Genomic DNA, 17,720 nt, shown 5'->3' with positions numbered 1-17,720 from the left:
ACTCACACATTTGGTGTCATCAGTTTCCTGCAGCGCTGTTGGTCGGCCTCCCCGGGGTGGTCGGTGGAGCGGTCTCACACTCGCAGGTTCGGCTCCCAGACCCCAAGCAGAGGACCCCGTTGTGGGGAGTGTGTGCCTCAGCGCCTCGGCTCCCGCCCTGGCAAACCTCCACCTCCCCACCCCGAGGGCCAGCCAGAGGTCGGGGGGCACTGGCGGCCGAAGCCCGGGATCCCCATGGATCTGCCCTTTTACCACGGGCCAATAACCAAGCGAGACAGTGAGAAGCTCTTGCTCAAGGATGGCAAAGATGGCAACTTTCTGCTAAGGGACAGCGAGACCGTGGCTGGGGCCTATTGCCTGTGTGTCTCGTGAGTACCGGACTCTTCTGGCCGTTCGGCCCCGGGCCCGGCGGGGAGAGGTGCGGGCGAGGAAGCGGCCAGCTGGGGCACCTGCCCTTCTCCCGTTGTCGATCTATGATCTAGAAACGGAGCTGGGCATCTATCAATCAATCATTGGTATTTGTTGAGCGCTTACGATGTGCAGGGCACTGCGTGGGAGAGTACAGTGGGAAGTAACATGACCTAGAAGATAAGGCATGGGCCTGGGATTGAGGACCCAGTTCTAATTCCGGTTCCTCCACTTGTCATCATCATCATCATCAATCGTATTTATTGAGCGCTTACTATGTGCAGAGCACTGTACTAAGAGCTTGGGAAGTACAAATTGGCAACATATAGAGACAGTCCCTACCCAACAGTGGGCTCACAGTCTAAAAGACTGTGTCACATTGTCTGCTATGTGACCTTAGGCAGGTTGCTTCACTTCACTGTGACCGAGTTACCTCATTTGTAAAATGGGGATTAAGACCGTGAGCCTTATTTGGGACTGGGATTGTGGCCAACCCGATTAGCTTCTATCTACCCTAGTGCTTAGAACAGTGTTTGACACATAGTAAGTGCTTAACAAATAGCATCGTCATTATTAGAATTGGGGAAGCGGCGTGGCTCAGTGGAAAGAGCCCGGGCTTTGGAGTCAGAGGTCATGGGTTCAAATCCCGGCTCGGCCACTTGTCAGCTGGGTGACTTTTGGGCAAGTCACTTCACTTCTCTGGGCCTCAGTTCCCTCATCTGTAAAATAGGGATTAAGACTGTGAGCCCCCCGTGGGACAACCTGATCACCTTGTAACCTCCCCAGCGCTTAGAACAGTGCTTGGCACATAGTAAGCGCTTAATAAATGCCATTATTATTATTACTATTATTCTCTGTGCCTCATCTGTAAAATGGATATTGTCTGTAAGCCCCACATGGGACAACCTGATTACCTTGTATCTACCCCAACACTTAGAACAGTGTTTGGCACATAGTAAGTGCTTAACAAATACCATAATTATAATCATTATTATTATTATTATTCTATGTGGGTTGAGTGAGAGAGAGGAGTAAAGGATAACACCAAGGTTATGGGCTTGTGAGATAAGAAGGATGGTGGGGCCGTTTACAGTGATGGGGAAAGTCACAAGGAGGACAGGGTTTGGGTGGGAAGATGAGGTGTTCTGTTTTTCACATGTTACATTTGAGGTGATGACAGGATATCCAAGTAGAGATGCCTTGAAGGAAGGAGGAAATGCAAGACTGCAGAGAGGAAGAAAGATCAGGGCTGAAGATGGAGGTTTGGGAATCATCTGCATAGAGGAGGTAATTGAAGCCATGTGAGTGAATGAGTTCTCCAAGAGAGTGGGTGTAGATAGAGAATAGAACAGGACCCAGAACTGAACCTTGAGGGACATTTAGGGGGTGGGAGGTAATAATAATAATGATGATGGCATTTATTAAGCACTTATTATGTGCAAAGCACTGTTCTAAGCACTGGGGAGGTTTCAAGGTGATCAGGTTGTCCCTCGGGGGGCTCACAGTCTTAATCCCCATTTTACAGATGAGGTAACTGAGGCACAGAGAAGTTGACTTGCCCAAAGTAGACGAGGAGCCTGCCAAAGTGACTGAGAATGAGGGGCCAGAGACAGAGGAGCAGAACCAGGAGAGGACAAGTATCAGTGAAGCCAAGGTTGGATAATGTTTCCAGGAGAAGGGGGTGGTCAACAATGTCAAATCAATCAATCAATCAATCAATCAATCGTATTTATTGAGTGCTTACTGTGTGCAGCTAGCTGTTGTGATCAGCCTTTTTGTGTGGACAATTTGGCCGGGACTGTGGGTCCCACACTGGCCTTTCCAGCAACACTCGGATTTATAGGGGACTTTCACCATCAATGGTGGCTCCTTTGATTCCAAAGGACAACACCAATCACTCCCCAGAGAGCCCTCTCTACATACGTATATATGCATTCAATGCATTTGATTGATTGATTGACAGCCCCTCGGGAGCCCACCAATATTTCCCAGCACCCCTCAGCAGGACTGTCGTGAGCTGGGGGGACTAAGCCCTCCTTTCTTCTTCTCCCGCTCCCTTCTGTGACACCCTGACTTGCTCCCTTTATTTGTCCCCCCACAACTCAGCCCCATAGCATGTACGACCATAGCTGTAATGTACTTCTTTCTATTAATGTCTGTCTCCCCCGCTTCACTGTAAGCTCGATGTGAGCGGGGAGCCTGTCTATTGCTCGATTGTATTCTCCCAAGCATTTAGTACAATGCTCTGCACACAGTAAGCGTTCGATAAATGCTATTGAATAAGGAGGAGTGTCAAGGCAGGTCCCATGTCCCGTGCCCAGGAGGACGACGCAGGCCGGGCTGGTGATCGGTTCCTTCAAGGCCCCAGCTCGTCCACGTGGGAAACGGGATGGAAAAGGCCGCCGGGGCCTGTGAGAAACCCCGGAGGTGCGGGAACTCAGCGAGGGACTGGGGAGCCGGCAGGAAGTAATGAGACGAGGCCCGGCCCCAATCGGCCACACTGACCGACAAGGTCTACCGGACAAGAACGGAGGAAATACTTGTTGATGTTGGGGTTTGATAAGACCGTCAAAGAAGCAGCCAGAAGCTGCAGGGCACATGCGGCGGGACTGAGCCGGCTGCCCCCTCCAAGGATGAGCAGCCCCAATTTCTTTTGCTGTAATGGGTCAAGTGGGAGGTCAATTCCGAAAGGTTAGTTCATGGACAGGAAGGGGACTTGAGAACTGCCCTCACGAAATGTGGTCATCTGTGTTTCCCTCGGACTTCTCTGCCCCATCGGGCCTCCGGCTGTGTGTGTGTTTTCGACCCGCTAAGCCCAAGCCATCTCTCCAGGCCCAGCTGTGGGTCTTCCCTTTTTGGATTTCTTCCCCAGCCCCTGTCCCTTAACTTCCTAGACTACTGGACAGAGCAAAGGCGTGGGAGTCAGATGGAGCTGGGTTCTAATCCCGTCTCTGCCACTTGTCTGCTGTGTGAACTTTATTTATTTATTTTATTTTGTTAGTATGTTTGGTTTTGTTCTCTGTCTCCCCCTTTTAGACTGTGAGCCCACTGTTGGGTAGGGACTGTCTCTATATGTTGCCAACTTGGACTTCTCAAGCGCTTAGTACAGTGCTCTGCACACAGTAAGCGCTCAATAAATACGATTGATGATGATGATGATGATGATGATGATGATGAACTTCTCTGTGCCTCAGGTCCCTCATCTGTAAAAGTGGGGATTAAGACCAGGGGACAGGGACTGTGTCCAGCACGATTAGCTTGTATCTACCCCAGCGCTTAGAACAGGGCCTGACGCGTAGTTAGCGGCTGAACAAATACCATCATCATTACCGTTCCTCAGGAATTAGCTCAGAGGGTCAGTCAGCATCCCAAACCAGGGGTCTTTGCTCAGCCTTTCAACCCGGTAACAGCCGGCCCCTTTCTGAGGATGACCCTTATACCCTCACCCAGCTATTCCCTTCAACTAGTGTTGGCCCAAAGTAAATGCGCAGTAAATTCCATCATTATGTATAACTATTCCTGGGTTGAAGAACTCAACCCTTAATGGGAATAATATCAGGGCAGGTGTAAGGAAAGGTGTGACCCCCTCCCCCAACTCACTTCAGATACCCAGTTCCCATTCCGTGAAAATGTGGTTCGATCTTACAGTATGTTTTTCTACACATTCACATGGCCCAGGGCCAAGAGCAGAGGACCGGCATTCAAGAGCCCTGAGTTCTCCCACTAGCCCGTTCTGTGACCTCGAGTTAATCACTTAGCCTCTCCGCGCCTTGGTTTCCTCATCTGGAAAATGGGAATACGACCCCCTCCCCTCCCACCTTCCCCACCCTATCTCCCCACCTCCGATTGTGAGTGCCGGGTGGAACACAGCCTGGTTCTGATCTGAGGATTCTTTTTCTGTCAGGGCTCAGAATTGAATAAGCGCTTACTAAATACCATAGTTAATTCATTTGGAGTCTTTCCGGAATTTCTGCAAAAGTACCATGAAAAGCCTTCACGCGCTGTATGATTAATGATAAATATCACTTAACAAGTAGAAGAGTACAGTACAACAGAATTAACAGACACGTTCCCTGCCCACAGCGAGATGTCAGTTTAGTATCATGGTTATTAACCTGCAACTGCACCGAGTTTAGTGCAAAGAAGCATGGCTCAGCTGATAGAGCACGAGCCAGGGATTCAGAAGGACCTGGGTTCTAATCCCCGCTCCGCCACTTGTCTGCTCTGTGACCTTGGGCAAGTCACTTTACTTCTCTGGGCCTCAGTTCCCTCATCTGTAAAACGGGGATGAAGATTGTGAGCCCCACGTGGGACAGGGACCATGTCCAACCCCATTTGCTTGCATCTATCCCAGCGCTTATTATGGTGCCTGGCACAAAATAAACACTTAACAAATGCCACCTTATTATTAATTATTATTAATTGCAACGAGTCTTAGGGTGTTAAAATGAAGAGCGATTCCACAAGGTGGCTGTAGCGAAGGAAAATTTGTAACAATATTAAGGTCTATAAAAAAAAGAATGCCCTGTTTATCTCTTCTCTACCTCTGGGCTGATGCTGGACCTCTTAGTTGACAGCCTCAATATTGAAAATGGGACTGCTGTGTGATTCAAAAGTATCTTCAGCTGTGAACTTTGTCTCGCTCTCTTTCTGCTGTTCTCCAATACACAAAATGGAATCTACCTCTACCTCTGGTCCACCTGGGTGGATGACGAACATTTGAAAATTGAATTCTTGCAGCTGATTTTATAATGCATTTGTGGCTTTCTAACTTCAATGTGATTAGATCAATCAATCAATCAATCAATCGTATTTATTGAGCGCTTACTATGTGCAGAGCACTGTACTAAGCGCTTGGGAAGTACAAGTTGGCAACATATAGAGACAGTCCCTACACAACAGTGGGCTCACAGTCTAAAAGAGTGGGCTCACAGTCTAAAAGATAGACTATATCGTCTTGGTTGCTTTTTCAAAAATTAACTTAAAAAATAGTTTTTAATATAATGAAAAGCAGGGACACGATTAAGATGCTCTATCGGGGTTTATCAAACCGCATGACTCCCAGACTCTAATCCTAGCTCTGCCACTTGCCCACTGTGTGACCGTGGGTAATCAATTAATCAGCGGTATTTATTGAGCACTTACTGTGTGCAGGGCACTGTACTAAGCGTTTGTGAGACTACAGTATATCAGAGTTGGTAGACATGTTCCCTGCCCACCAGGAGTTTTCAGTCTATAGGGGAAGGAAAATGGCAAAATACATTCTGGATATCTAAGTAAGTGCTGTGGGGCTGAGGGTGCGGTGAATATCGTGTTCTTAAGGGATACAGATCGAAGTGCATAGGCGATGCAGAAAGCAGAGGAAGCAGGAGAAATGAGGGCTTAGTCAGAGAAGGCCTCTCGGAGACGGTGTGATTTTAGGAGGGCTTTGAAGGTGGGGAGACTGGTGGTCTGTCGGAAACGAAGGGGGAGGGAGATCCAGGCCAGAGGGATGATGTGGGTGAGGGGTCAGCTATGAGATAGACGATATTGAGGTACAGTGAGTAGGTTGACGTTGGAGGAGCCAAGTGTGTGGGCTCGGTTGTATTAGGAAATCAGGGAGGTTAAGGTAGGAGGGGGAGAGCAGACTGAATGCTTTAAAGCTGATGGCAAGGAGTTTCTGTTTGATGTGGAGGTGGATGGGCAACGACTACAGGCTTCTGAGGAGTGGGGCGATGTGAATTAAATGTTGCTTTAGAAAAATGATTGGGGCAGCAGAGTGAAGGACTGGAGTGGGCAAAGACAAGAAATTCAGCGAGGAGGCTGCTGCAGGAATCAAGATGGGGTAGGATAGGTGTTTAATCAGTATCCTCGCTGTTTGGATGGAGAACAGGCAGACTGTAGCGATGTAGTGAAGGCAGACCTGACTGGCATCGGTGGCAGAAGGACTATGAGGGTTGAATGAGAGAGATGAGTTGGAGACAATGTCAAGATTAGGGGCTTGTGAGGCAGGGGGGCTTGTGTTGTCTACAGTGAAGGGAAAGATGATGGAGGGCAGGGTTTGGGTGGAAAGATGAGTTCTGTTTTGGACATGTTAAGATTGAGATGTTGGGGAGGCATCCAAATAGAGATGCGTTGAAGGCAGGAAGAAATGTGAGATTGCAGAGTAGGATGTCAGTTAACTTCTTTATGCCTCAGTTTCCTCACCCGTAAAATGGGGATTCAATGCCTGTTATCCCTCCCCCTTAGGCCACGAACTCCCCGTGGGAGAGGAACTGCATCTGAGATAATTATCCTGTGGCTACCCCGACACTTAGGATGGGGCTTGGCACATAGTAAGCCCTAGATGAAGTATTATAATTAACTACTGTATGATCTATATGAAAATAATTCAAAGCAAAACATCGGAACGGGAATGAAATGAGGAGAGGTAACGTGATTGGGAGTCTTTGCAAGAGGTTGCAGAACCTTGTTCTCCTGGCTGGGTTGTGGTTTCTCAACTTTAAGGAAGTGAAGGCTTAGTCAGAGAAGGCCTTTTGGAGGAGATGAGATTTTCGGAGGGCTCTGAGGCGGAAGAGAGGTGGTCTGTTGGCTATTCAGAGCAAGTCAGAGGATCCCAGGGGATGGTGTTCCAGCAATCCATGGTGGGGCTTGGGTTTGACTTTGTGGGTGGGCAATCCGTTCCTGTGGGCTCTGAGTAGGAAAGTGTAGGTCATACCCAGGGTCCCCGGGGAGACGTTTCCTGCTGCTTTTCTCCGAGCCAACCCAGTCCGGGTGACTGCCGGGGGCTGGACCATCCTGCCTGGCTCTGATAGAGGGAAAACAACAGCCCCATGATGGAAGGACTGGGTGGCAGAGCCACCTCCATCAGCGGAGCTCACCCTGGGGAGAGGGAAAAGCTGACAGTGGCCTCCAGACTGGGATGAGTAGATGACAAACATAGGCCCAACGTGACCTGGTGGGGCAGAGCCTAGAGGCTGGATGATACACCAACCTCAGATTGACTTGGAGAGGGATGGAGAGGGTGACCGGTGGTCAAAAGATGGTGGCCCCTGTCCTGAGTGAAAGTGAGTTTGAGGCCCGGTAGGGACTGCAGGGAGAGACGGTGTTGACTGCAGGGCAGCGGAAGCCAGCCCAGGCGTGAGCGGTAGCCACTGGGGGTGGGGGTGGGACCACAGAGCCCCGGCACATCCCCTCAGCCACAGCGGCATTGAGAGAACCACATGGTTAGCAGAGCGGCAGCTGCTTCCCATGAAACAGGAAATAGAGCCCCCCTGGATGGGCACACCTCATTCCTGCCACTGCCACCGCCATGTGTCCTAACCAGAGGCTCAAATACCATGGGAAAACAGTTCCCTGGATCCCCTTGAGAATTCACTCCTCCACACCGAGAGCGCATAGACCCATTTGACACATACATGTGTGCACACGGTCCCATCAGGGCCTCTCACAGGCAGATTAAAATGTCCCAGGATTAGCGCTCCCCTGAATCCTTTGGCTTTTCTGATTCCCTGTCCTCCTGATGGAGTTCAGAAATCAAGCAGATTTCTCCACTCCAGGGAAGACCTTTTAGGTTGGCTGCTGAAGACAGTGGTTTGGTTCACTTAGAAAAGCCTTGGAGATAATTTTTCCACTTGTCTGATCCTCCTCATCATCATCTAGCAGCATGGATCAGTGGAAAGAGCAGGGGCTTTGGAGTCAGAGATCATGGGTTCAAACCCCGGCTCCGCCAATTGTCAGCTGTGTGAGTTTGGGCAAGTCACTTAACTTCTCTGTGCCTCTGTTACCTCATCTGTAAAATGGGGATTAAGACTGTGACCCCCCGTGGGACAACCTGATCACCTTGTTATCTCCCCAGCACTTAGAACAGTGCTTTGCATGTAGTAAGCGCTTAATAAGTGCCATTATTATTATTATTATCTATTCATTAAGTGCCTATGTTGTGCCAAGTACTGTAGTAAGCACTGCAATAGATCCAAGATAATCTGGTCACAGTCCTTGTTCCTCTTGGGGCTCACAGTCAAAGTAGGGGGAGAACGACAATTGAATCCCCATTCTACAGATGAGGAAACTGAGGCCCAGAGAAGTTCGGTGATTTGCCCAGAATCACACAACAAACAATTGTTAGAGCTGGGATGAGAACCCCGGTTCTCTCACTCCCAGGTCCGGGCTGATAACTCATTCTAATTAGCGAGCCTCTCCTTTCTCTCTTCCTGAATGAATTTCAAGTTGACTTGGGTAAGGCATTGCTGTGGGCCACCCGGGTGGGACTGAAACTTCCTGTTTTCCTGACAAACTGGGCTTTGCCATCCCCTTCTGTTGCTGTTGGCTTTCCCTGGGCCCCTCTTCTCCCGCTAAAGGGGTCCTGTCAAACACAGGCTCAGGAAATCACATAGTAGTAGTAGTCGTAGTAGCAGTAGTAATGGTATATTTTAAGTCCTTACTGGATGCAGAGCACTGGGAAAGAATATCCAGGTGGGATTAAACATGCTTCCCGCCCCCACGCCCCAGTCTCCCTCAAGACCGTGGATTTGGCTTTCAGGATAGGAGCAGGCCAGGACGTGGGTTGGAACTATTATGCTGTGGTCTTCACTGAAGCAACATACTCAGGGGGAGGTTTGTACTTCAGTGTTCTTTGGTTTGATCTGCAAGATGGCCAAACCGCAGTGAGAGAGAACTTGAAGATTGCAGCCACAGAGTAGCGAGTCGTACCCGTGGGGGCCGGCAGTGGGAGGTCCGGCAGATTTAACTCAAAGGTCAAAGGGTCTCTGGAAAATCACTCGCCAACCTTGCTTGGCATCAGGACTGACTAGCCATTGGGTGGAAGGGGAAGCCGCACTGGGCCCCAATTCCCTCGGGAGTCTGTGGGGTAGATCTTCCCACCTCCAAGGCATGGCCCTGGGCAGAAAGCAGACTGGGTCGTGGCAGCCAGGGGAGCTGGCTTCCAGGGAGGGGAAGGGGCCAATTTTGGGCCAGGGGGAGCGGAGGGCCAGACTCCCCATCTTGCCCATCGCCCCAAGTCTGCCAGAGCCTCCAGCACCCCTTCTAGCCCCCAGTAAACAGGGCTACAAACCTCTGATGAGCTTGCATCTACCCAGCACTTAGAATGGTGCTTTGCCCATAGTAAGTGCTTAACAAATACCATCATTATTATTTCCCAGTTTCTATGAACATTATTATTAATAATAACAATAATAACTGTGGTATTTGTTAAGCGCTTACTATGTGCCAGGCACACTGGGGTAGATACAAGGTAATCAGGTTGGGTACAGTTCCTGTCCCACATTCACAATCTTAATGCCCATTTTACAGATGAGGTAAGTGAGGCACAGAGAAATTAGGTGACTTACCCAAGGTTTCATAGCAGACAAGTCACTGGCAGAATTCACATGGGAGGCCAGGGTTCAATTCCAGGCCGATGCAACTTTCCTTCTCTAGGCTGTAAGCTCACTGTGGGCCGGGAATTGTGTCTGTTTATTGTTCTACTTCACTCTCCCAAGTGCTTAGTACAGTGCTCTGCACACAGTAAGCACTCAATTGAACGAACCCAGGTCCTTCTGATTCCCAGGCCTGTGTGCTAACCATTAGGCCATGCTTCTGCCCTGGCCAGACCTCAACCTCCCCGTCAAAATGCCCACAGGCCAGTACATTCATATTAATGCCTGTCTCTCCCTCTAGACTGCAAGCTCGTTATGGGCAGGGAACGTGTCTCCTAATTCCGTGTACTGTGTGCTTCCCAGTGCTTAGTACAGTGCTTGCACATAGTAAGCACTCAATAAATACTATTGATTGATTGATTGATTGAGAGACCCCATGAACGGCACTCAGCACACAGTACAGCAATGCTGCAGGAAACTTTTCCAAGGCCCAAGCCAGGCCCGAGGACTGTGGCAGGTGGCATTGGTGAGAGTCGGGACCCGCCGGATGCTTCAGTGGGCCAGCTGGGCCAGTCTGGGGACACCACTGACTGCACTGCCTCTTCCAGAGGGGACACACCATCTTCCAGCAGGCACTGCTCAAAGTTCAGCCCCTGCCTCTCCTGGCCCCTCTCCAGAGGCCCCACCTATATTCCCTGATCTGGGGCTGAGGCCGACTGGACCAAGGGCGAGCCGGCTGCTGTCGGCTACCGTGGGCTACCGTCCCCTCGCTGACCGAGCCAGGCGACTCACACCGAGGCCCTCTTTCCACAGGTTTGGAAATCTCGTCTACACGTACCGAATCTTCAGTCAAAAGCACGGGTACTTCAGCATCGAGGTAAGGAAATGCAACCCTCCCACCCACTCCTCCCCTCCACCTCCCTCCTCGCCTTCTCCCTGCCCACTGGGAGATCCCATTCCCAGAATGGGGAATACCTTCCTTTAGGTTTTGTCAGGGAGGACAACCAAGATGCCTCCTGCTCTGGCGTGCGTTCCCAGCTCGATCTTGGTTGGGCTCAAGGGTGGACCTGCCTGCCGGGGGGGATGGAGAGGGGAGAGGCTGTGGGGAGGAGTCCGGGGATAGTCTCCCACTCCAAGGTAGTGGGGAAGGTCAGCGGAGTGAAGGCAAGGAGTCAGGTGGCCCACGGCCCATCCACTGACCCGTGGTTCCTTATGCCCACAGACCACGGAAGGCATTCGGACGGAACTGTTCCCGAACCTCCCGGAGCTGATAGCCAAATACAAGCAGGCCAACCAGGGCATGGTCACTCGGCTCCGCCATCCGGTCCTGGTTGCGGTCCCGGTCCCGACCCCGGCCCCGGCCCCGGCCAACAACCCTTACCTCTTCTGGCGGCGCTCCAAGGTAGACCTGGAGGCCACGTTCTGTGAGAGCCAGGAGCGGGCGGCCCAGGCCAGAGGTGGGTGGGGGGAAGCCCCGAAGGCTTGCAGAAGGGCAGCCCCTTGGGTCCCTCCGGCTACGGCCCCCCCTGGGAGAGGGTCTGAGCAGGGAGCTCAGGGGTGGCCCCTACATCTGGCATCCCTGCCCGGAGCTTCCGGCCGCTCCCGCCGGTCCTTGGCGGAGAACAATGCGGACGATTACGTGGATGTTTTGCCCTGAGGAAGGGGGGCACAGGGGTCTCCTGCCCCAGGACCCTCTCCACCTCCCCTCCCGCCCCCCGTCCGCTCCCTGCGGCCTGAGCCTTCACAGCCTCTGGACCTCCCGGGACCCCCAGCACCCTCGCTTCTCCGGGCCCGGCCTCGTGTCCGCCCCGCATGCCCTGGATCTGGCAGCCATGGAGCCACTTTGTCGACTTGGGAAGCGTGAGCCGGCTACCTGGACTGTTGGGGTCCCCAGTTGGTCCCCCCCCGCCCCTCCCTCCGGTCACCTGGGGGCAGTTGGGGCACGTGGCCTAGTGGATAGACCCTGGGCCTGGGGGTCAGAAGGATCTGGGCTCTAATCCCGGCCCTGCCACTTGTCAGCTTCGGGACTTTAGGCAAATCACTTCACTTCTCTGGGCCTCGGTGACCTCATCTGTCAAATGGAGATTAAAACTGTGAGCCCCACGTGGGACAGGGGACTGTGTCCAACCCGATTTGCTTGTGTCCACCCCGGTGCTTAGTGCAGTGCCTGGCACATAGTAAGCACTTAACAACTACCACCATTGTTATTATTATTAATATCATTATTATTATGCTGTTAGTTGAGGGTGAGGGCCCCAGAGAGGCGGGGCTGGGACTTTGCCTTGGTCTCAGATCTGCCCCCAGGGAGCCCATATGCGGACAAAGATCCCTCCCCCCACCCCCAGCCCAGGCCGTTGAGGGAGGGAGTGTGTGTGTGGGTGCCCTTGTGAACTTTGAGTGTGTAACGTGCATGGGAGAGAAGAGGAAGGGGTTTGTGGGTGAGGTGTGCCGGTGTCCAGGGAGGAGACTACTGGGCCTCACAGTCTGGCTGTCATCAGTAGCCAGGCTTCGTGGAAGCCCAGATCACTGTGGCCAGGATGGGCATGCGGGGGGCCTGGGACCTGGGCTGCCCCGGGAACACTGGATTCTGGGACCAGTCTGGATTGTGGGGTGGGGGTGGGTGTTGTTGCCCTACCCAAGAGCACTGATGAGGTGCTGGAGGCTGGTGGGGGAGAAGGGGGAAAGCCCAGCTCCTCCTCCTCTCAGAGCCTAACTCACCTTCCGTCCCAAATCCTCTCCTCCTCCACCTCATCTTCCCTTCACTGTGGACAATGCCACCATCCTCCCCATCTCAAGCCCTCAACCTCAGCATTGTCCCTGCCTCCTCTCTTTCTTTCAACCCCTCTATTCAGTTGGTCACCAAATCCTCTCCGTTCTTCCTCCCCAACATCTTCGGGATCCACCTCTGCTTCTCCATCCAAGCCTCCAATACTCTGGGCCCGAGCACACGACCACTGCATCGGCCTCCTCGTTGACATCCCTGTCTCCAGTCCCTCCCCACTCCAGTCCATACTTCACTTTTACCCCCAGGAAATGCTTTTCTAAAACACCATTTTACACACATCACCCTACTCTTCTAAATCCTCTAATGGCTGGCCATTCTTCTGCACTTTTAAGTAAAAACGCAGGATCACTAGCTTTAAGGCACTCCCGCCCACATACCCACTCTTCTCCCTGTTATACTCCAGCTCAGTCTTCATTCCTCTCGATCCAACCTACTTACTATGCCTCCTTCTCGACTCTTACTGCCGGCCTCTTGCTCTCACTCTCCCTCATTCCGGGAACTCCCTCCCGCTTCACACCTGGCAGGTCCTTCTTCAAAGCCCTAAGCCCATCTGAAACCTCATCTCCAAGACGTCCTGTCCAAATAATCTTTCATCTTTTCACCTTCCAACCCCAACTGCTATTTCAGCACTTCCGGGCCAACTCAACACTCACAACCCTTTCTCCCCACCCCATAACACCTATGTACATATCTTAACCTCTACTGCTTCCTCCGATCTGTAATTTATTTTAATGTCTGTCTCATCCCCTAGGCTGGAAGCTCCTTGAGGGTAGGGATTGTGCCTGCTAACTTTATTGTAACTCTCCCATTGCTTAGGACAGTGCTCTGTACATAGTAGGTGCTCAATAAATTTCACTGATGGACTGATGGATTAATTATTTGACTGTTTGAAGGAAGAAGCACGGCAGGTGTTACTGTCTCTCACAGGTGAAGTAGGGACTTGGGCCTCCGCCACTATCCAGAAATGCTGTCCTCTCTCCAGACTCCATATACCGGTAAAGCTCATGACGTGAGACCCCCTCGGCCCTGAGCCCCCCACCTGTATCCACTCTGCCTGACCGCCCCCCTCTCCCTTCCCTCATCAGGCAGCTTTGTTTTGGGCAAGCAATGAGGGATGTAGATTTGAGTGCACTGGCTGTGGGGTTATTATTATTAATGGGGGTTATTCGTGGGCCACAATATCAATAATGAGAGCGACGGCATTCGTTAATAATGAGAAGAACGATGATAGTATTTGCTAATAATGTATATATGTATATGAGCCCGTTGTTGGGTAGGAACCATCTCTATATGTTGCCGACTTCTACTTCCCAAGTGCTTAGTACAGTGCTCTGCACACAGTAAGCACTCAATAAATACGACTGAATGAATGAATGAATCTAGAGACTGTCCCTACCCAACAGTGGGCTCACAGTCTAGAAGGGGGAGACAACAAAACAGACAACAACAGACAAAACAGACAACAAAACAAAACATATTAACAAAATAAGATAGGATAAATATGTATAAGTAAAATAGAGTAATAAATATGTACAAATATATATATATATATATATATATACAGGTCCCTACCCAACAGCGGGTTCACAATCTAGAAGGGGGAGACAGATAACAAAAGAAAACATATTAACAAAATAAGATTGACATACATACATATATATATATATACACAAATATATATACATACATACATACATATACAAACATACATACATATACATATACGTATGTATATATATATACATATACACACACATAGATATAGATATAGATATAGATATAGATATATACACAGGTCCCGAGGTGGGATTAGAACTCGTGACCTCCAACTCCCATGCCCCTGCTCTTACCACTAGGCCATGCTGCTTCTAGACTGTGAGCCCAATGTTGGGTGGGGACCGTCTCTATATGTTGCCAACTTGTACTTCCCAAGCGCTTAGTACAGTGCTCTGCACACAGTAAGCGCTCAATAAAGACAATTGAATGAGTGAATGAATGAATGCTTCTCCATCTTCTCTGTCTTGTATCCACCACAGTGCTTAGTACAGTCCCTGGCACATAGTAAGCGCTTAATAAAAACTATTATTATTCATTCATTCAACTGTACATAATAATAATAATAATAATAATAATGTTGGTATTTGTTAAGCGCTTACTATGTGCAAAGCACTGTTCTAAGCGCTGGGGTAGATACAGGGTAATCAGGTTGTCCCACGAGGGGCCCACAGTCTTCATCCCCATTCTTCACACAGTCTTCTCACAGTCTTCATCCCCAGAGAAGTGAAGTGACTTGCTCATAGTCACAAAGCTGGCAAGCGCTTAGTACAGTGCTCTGCATCATCAATCATCATCATCAATCGTATTTATTGAGCGCTTACTATGTGCAGAGCACTGTACTAAGCGCTTGGGAAGTACAAATTGGCAACATATAGAGACAGTCCCTACCCAACAGTGGGCTCACAGTCTAAAAGGGGGAGACAGAGAACAAAACCAAACATACTAACAAAATAAAATAAATAGAATAGATATGTACAAGTAAAATAAATAAATAAATAAATAAATAGAGTAATAAATATGTACAAACATATATACATATATACAGGTGCTGTGGGGAAGGGAAGGAGGTAAGATGGGGGGGTGGAGAGGGGGATGAGGGGGAGAGGAAGGAAGGGGCTCAGTCTGGGAAGGCCTCCGCTCAGTCTGGGAATGCCTCCCACCGTAAGCGCTCAATAAATACAATTGAATGAATGAATGAATGAATGACAAGTAGCTCACTCAGCCCCCCTGGGGGGAGCCTCAAATGCCACCACGAGGGCAAAGGACGTCGAGGCTCCATGCCCATCACAGTGCCCTTTCCTCCTCCCAGCCAGTGCCCGCAGCTTTCCGGAGGCCCCTGGCCCCGTGGCACCCGGTCTCCCTGGCCGCAGGGTGTTGGGGTGTGGGCTCCACGCAACAAAATCCTGCTCGCCTTTGGCCGAAATCATTTCTAATAACAATAATAGTAATGATGGCATTTGTTAGGTGCTTACATTATATAATTCTTTCATTCAATCGTATTTATTGAGCGCTTACTGTGTGCAGAGCACAGTACTAAGCGCTTGGGAAGTACAAGCTGCGTGGCTCAGTGGAAAGAGCACGGGCTCTGGAGTCAGAGGTCATGGGTTCGAATTCCAGCTCCACCACATGTCTGTTGTGTGACCTCGGGCAAGTCACTTAACTTCTCTGAGCCTCAGTTACCTCATCTGTAAAATGGGGATTAAGACTGTGAGCCCCACGTGGGGCAACTGAATCACCTTGTATCCCCCCCCCCCAGCGCTTAGAACAGGGCTTTGCACGTAGTAAGCGCTTAACAAATGCCATTATTATTATTATTATTATTACACGTTGGCAACATATATTATACATATTACACATATCTAATGTATATATAATAATAATGGCATTTATTATTATGCATTGGCAACATATATTATACATATATAATGTATATATAATAATAATAATGGCATTTATTAAGCACTTACTATGTGCCAAGCACTGTTCTAAGCACTGGAGAGGATACAAGGTGATCAGGTTGTCCCACGGGGGGGCTCACAGTCTTCACCCCCATTTTCCAGACGAGGTCACTGAGGCCCAGAGAAGTGAAGCGACTTGCCCAAAGTCACCCAGCTGACAATTGGCGGAGTCGGGATTTGAACCCATGACCTCTGACTCCAAAGCCCGGCCTCTTTCCACGGAGCCGCCACGCTGCTTCTCTCATTTCGAGCCGGGACCGGCAGTGCAGCTCTCTGACCACTGGGGGGCACCCTGATCCGGTGCATTCATTCATTCATTCATTCATTCATTCATTCATTCATTCAGTTGTATTCATTGAGCGCTTACTGTATGCAGAGCACTGTACTAAGCGCTTGGGAAGTCCAAGTTGGCAACATATAGAGACGGTCCCTACCCAACGGCGGGCTCACAGTCTAGAAGGGTGCATCCCCTCACCCCCCCGAAATATGATTATTATAATAATTATTGATAATAAAATATAACGTTATTATTAATTGTTTAATAATATTTAATAATTATTAGAGGTCATGGGTTCTAATCCCGGCTCCCCCACTTGTCAGCTGTGACTTCGGGCAAGTCACTTCACTTCTCTGGGCCTCAGTTCCCTCATCTGGAAAATGGGGATTAAGACTGTGAAACCCCCGTGGGACAACCTGATTACCTTGTATCCTCCCCACCGCTTAGAACAGTGCTTTGCACATAGTAATATTAATAATATTAATATAATAATAGTAATAACAGTAATCATTAGTACAGTGCACTGCACACGGTAGGCGCTCAATAAATACGATTGAATGAATGAATAATAATGGTATTTTAAGGGCTTACTATGTGCCAGGCACTATACTACGCGCTGAGGTGGATACAAGACGGAAAAGATAGAAAAGCAGCATGGCCAAGTGGCAAGAGCAGGGGCATGGAAGTCGGAGGTCGCCAGTTCTAATCCCAAATGGTCAGAGAGCTGCACTGCCCTTCCCGGCTAGAGATTAGAGAAGCAGCGTGGCGGCTCAGTGGAAAGAGCCCGGGCTTGGGAGTCAGAGGTCATGAGTTCTAATCCCGCTCCGCCACTTGTCAGCTGGGTGGCTTCGGACAAGTCACTTCACTTCTCTGGGCCTCAGTTCCCTCATCTGGAAAATGGGGATTAAGACTGTGAGCCCCCCATGGGACAACCTGATTACCTTGTATCCTCCCGACCGCTCAGAACAGTGCTTTGCACATAGTAAGTGCTTAACAAATGCCATCATTATTATTATTATTATTTGTCTGCTGTGGGACATGGGCAAGTCACTTAACTGCTCTGTGCCTCAGTTACCTCACCTGTAAAATGGAGATTGAGAATGTGAGCCCCACGTGGGAAGGGACTGTGTCCAACCTGATTACCTTGTATCTACCACAGTGCTTAGAGCAATGCTTGGCACATAGTATGCACCTAACGAATACCATAATAATTAATAATAATAATAATGGCATTTATTAAGCGCTTACTATCTGCAAAGCACTGTTCTAAGTGCTGTGGGGGATACAAGGTGATCAAGTTGTCCCACGTGGGGCTCACAGTCTTCATTCCCATTTTACAGAAGCTCAGAGAAGTTAAGTGACTTGCCCAAGGTCACACA

General features: G+C 49.9%; 1 protein-coding gene across 1 annotated transcript; it reads left to right on the top strand.

Annotated features, from left to right (window-relative positions):
* The first annotated feature begins 234 nt into the window (after window positions 1–234).
* On the top strand, window positions 235–11,421 carry SH2D1B (SH2 domain containing 1B). Its single transcript, XM_038757630.1, has 4 exons — window positions 235–368; window positions 10,578–10,641; window positions 10,987–11,187; window positions 11,383–11,421. Exons 1-4 carry the CDS (start codon window positions 235–237, stop codon window positions 11,419–11,421), a joined length of 438 nt encoding a protein of 145 aa, XP_038613558.1.
* Window positions 11,422–17,720: the final 6,299 nt, after the last annotated feature.

This window comes from Tachyglossus aculeatus, chromosome 16 (genome assembly GCF_015852505.1).
Source record: "Tachyglossus aculeatus isolate mTacAcu1 chromosome 16, mTacAcu1.pri, whole genome shotgun sequence".
Taxonomy (NCBI): Eukaryota; Metazoa; Chordata; class Mammalia; order Monotremata; family Tachyglossidae; genus Tachyglossus; species Tachyglossus aculeatus.
The sequence above is the reverse complement of the archived record's forward strand: the minus strand, read 5'-3'. Positions and strand labels throughout refer to the sequence as shown.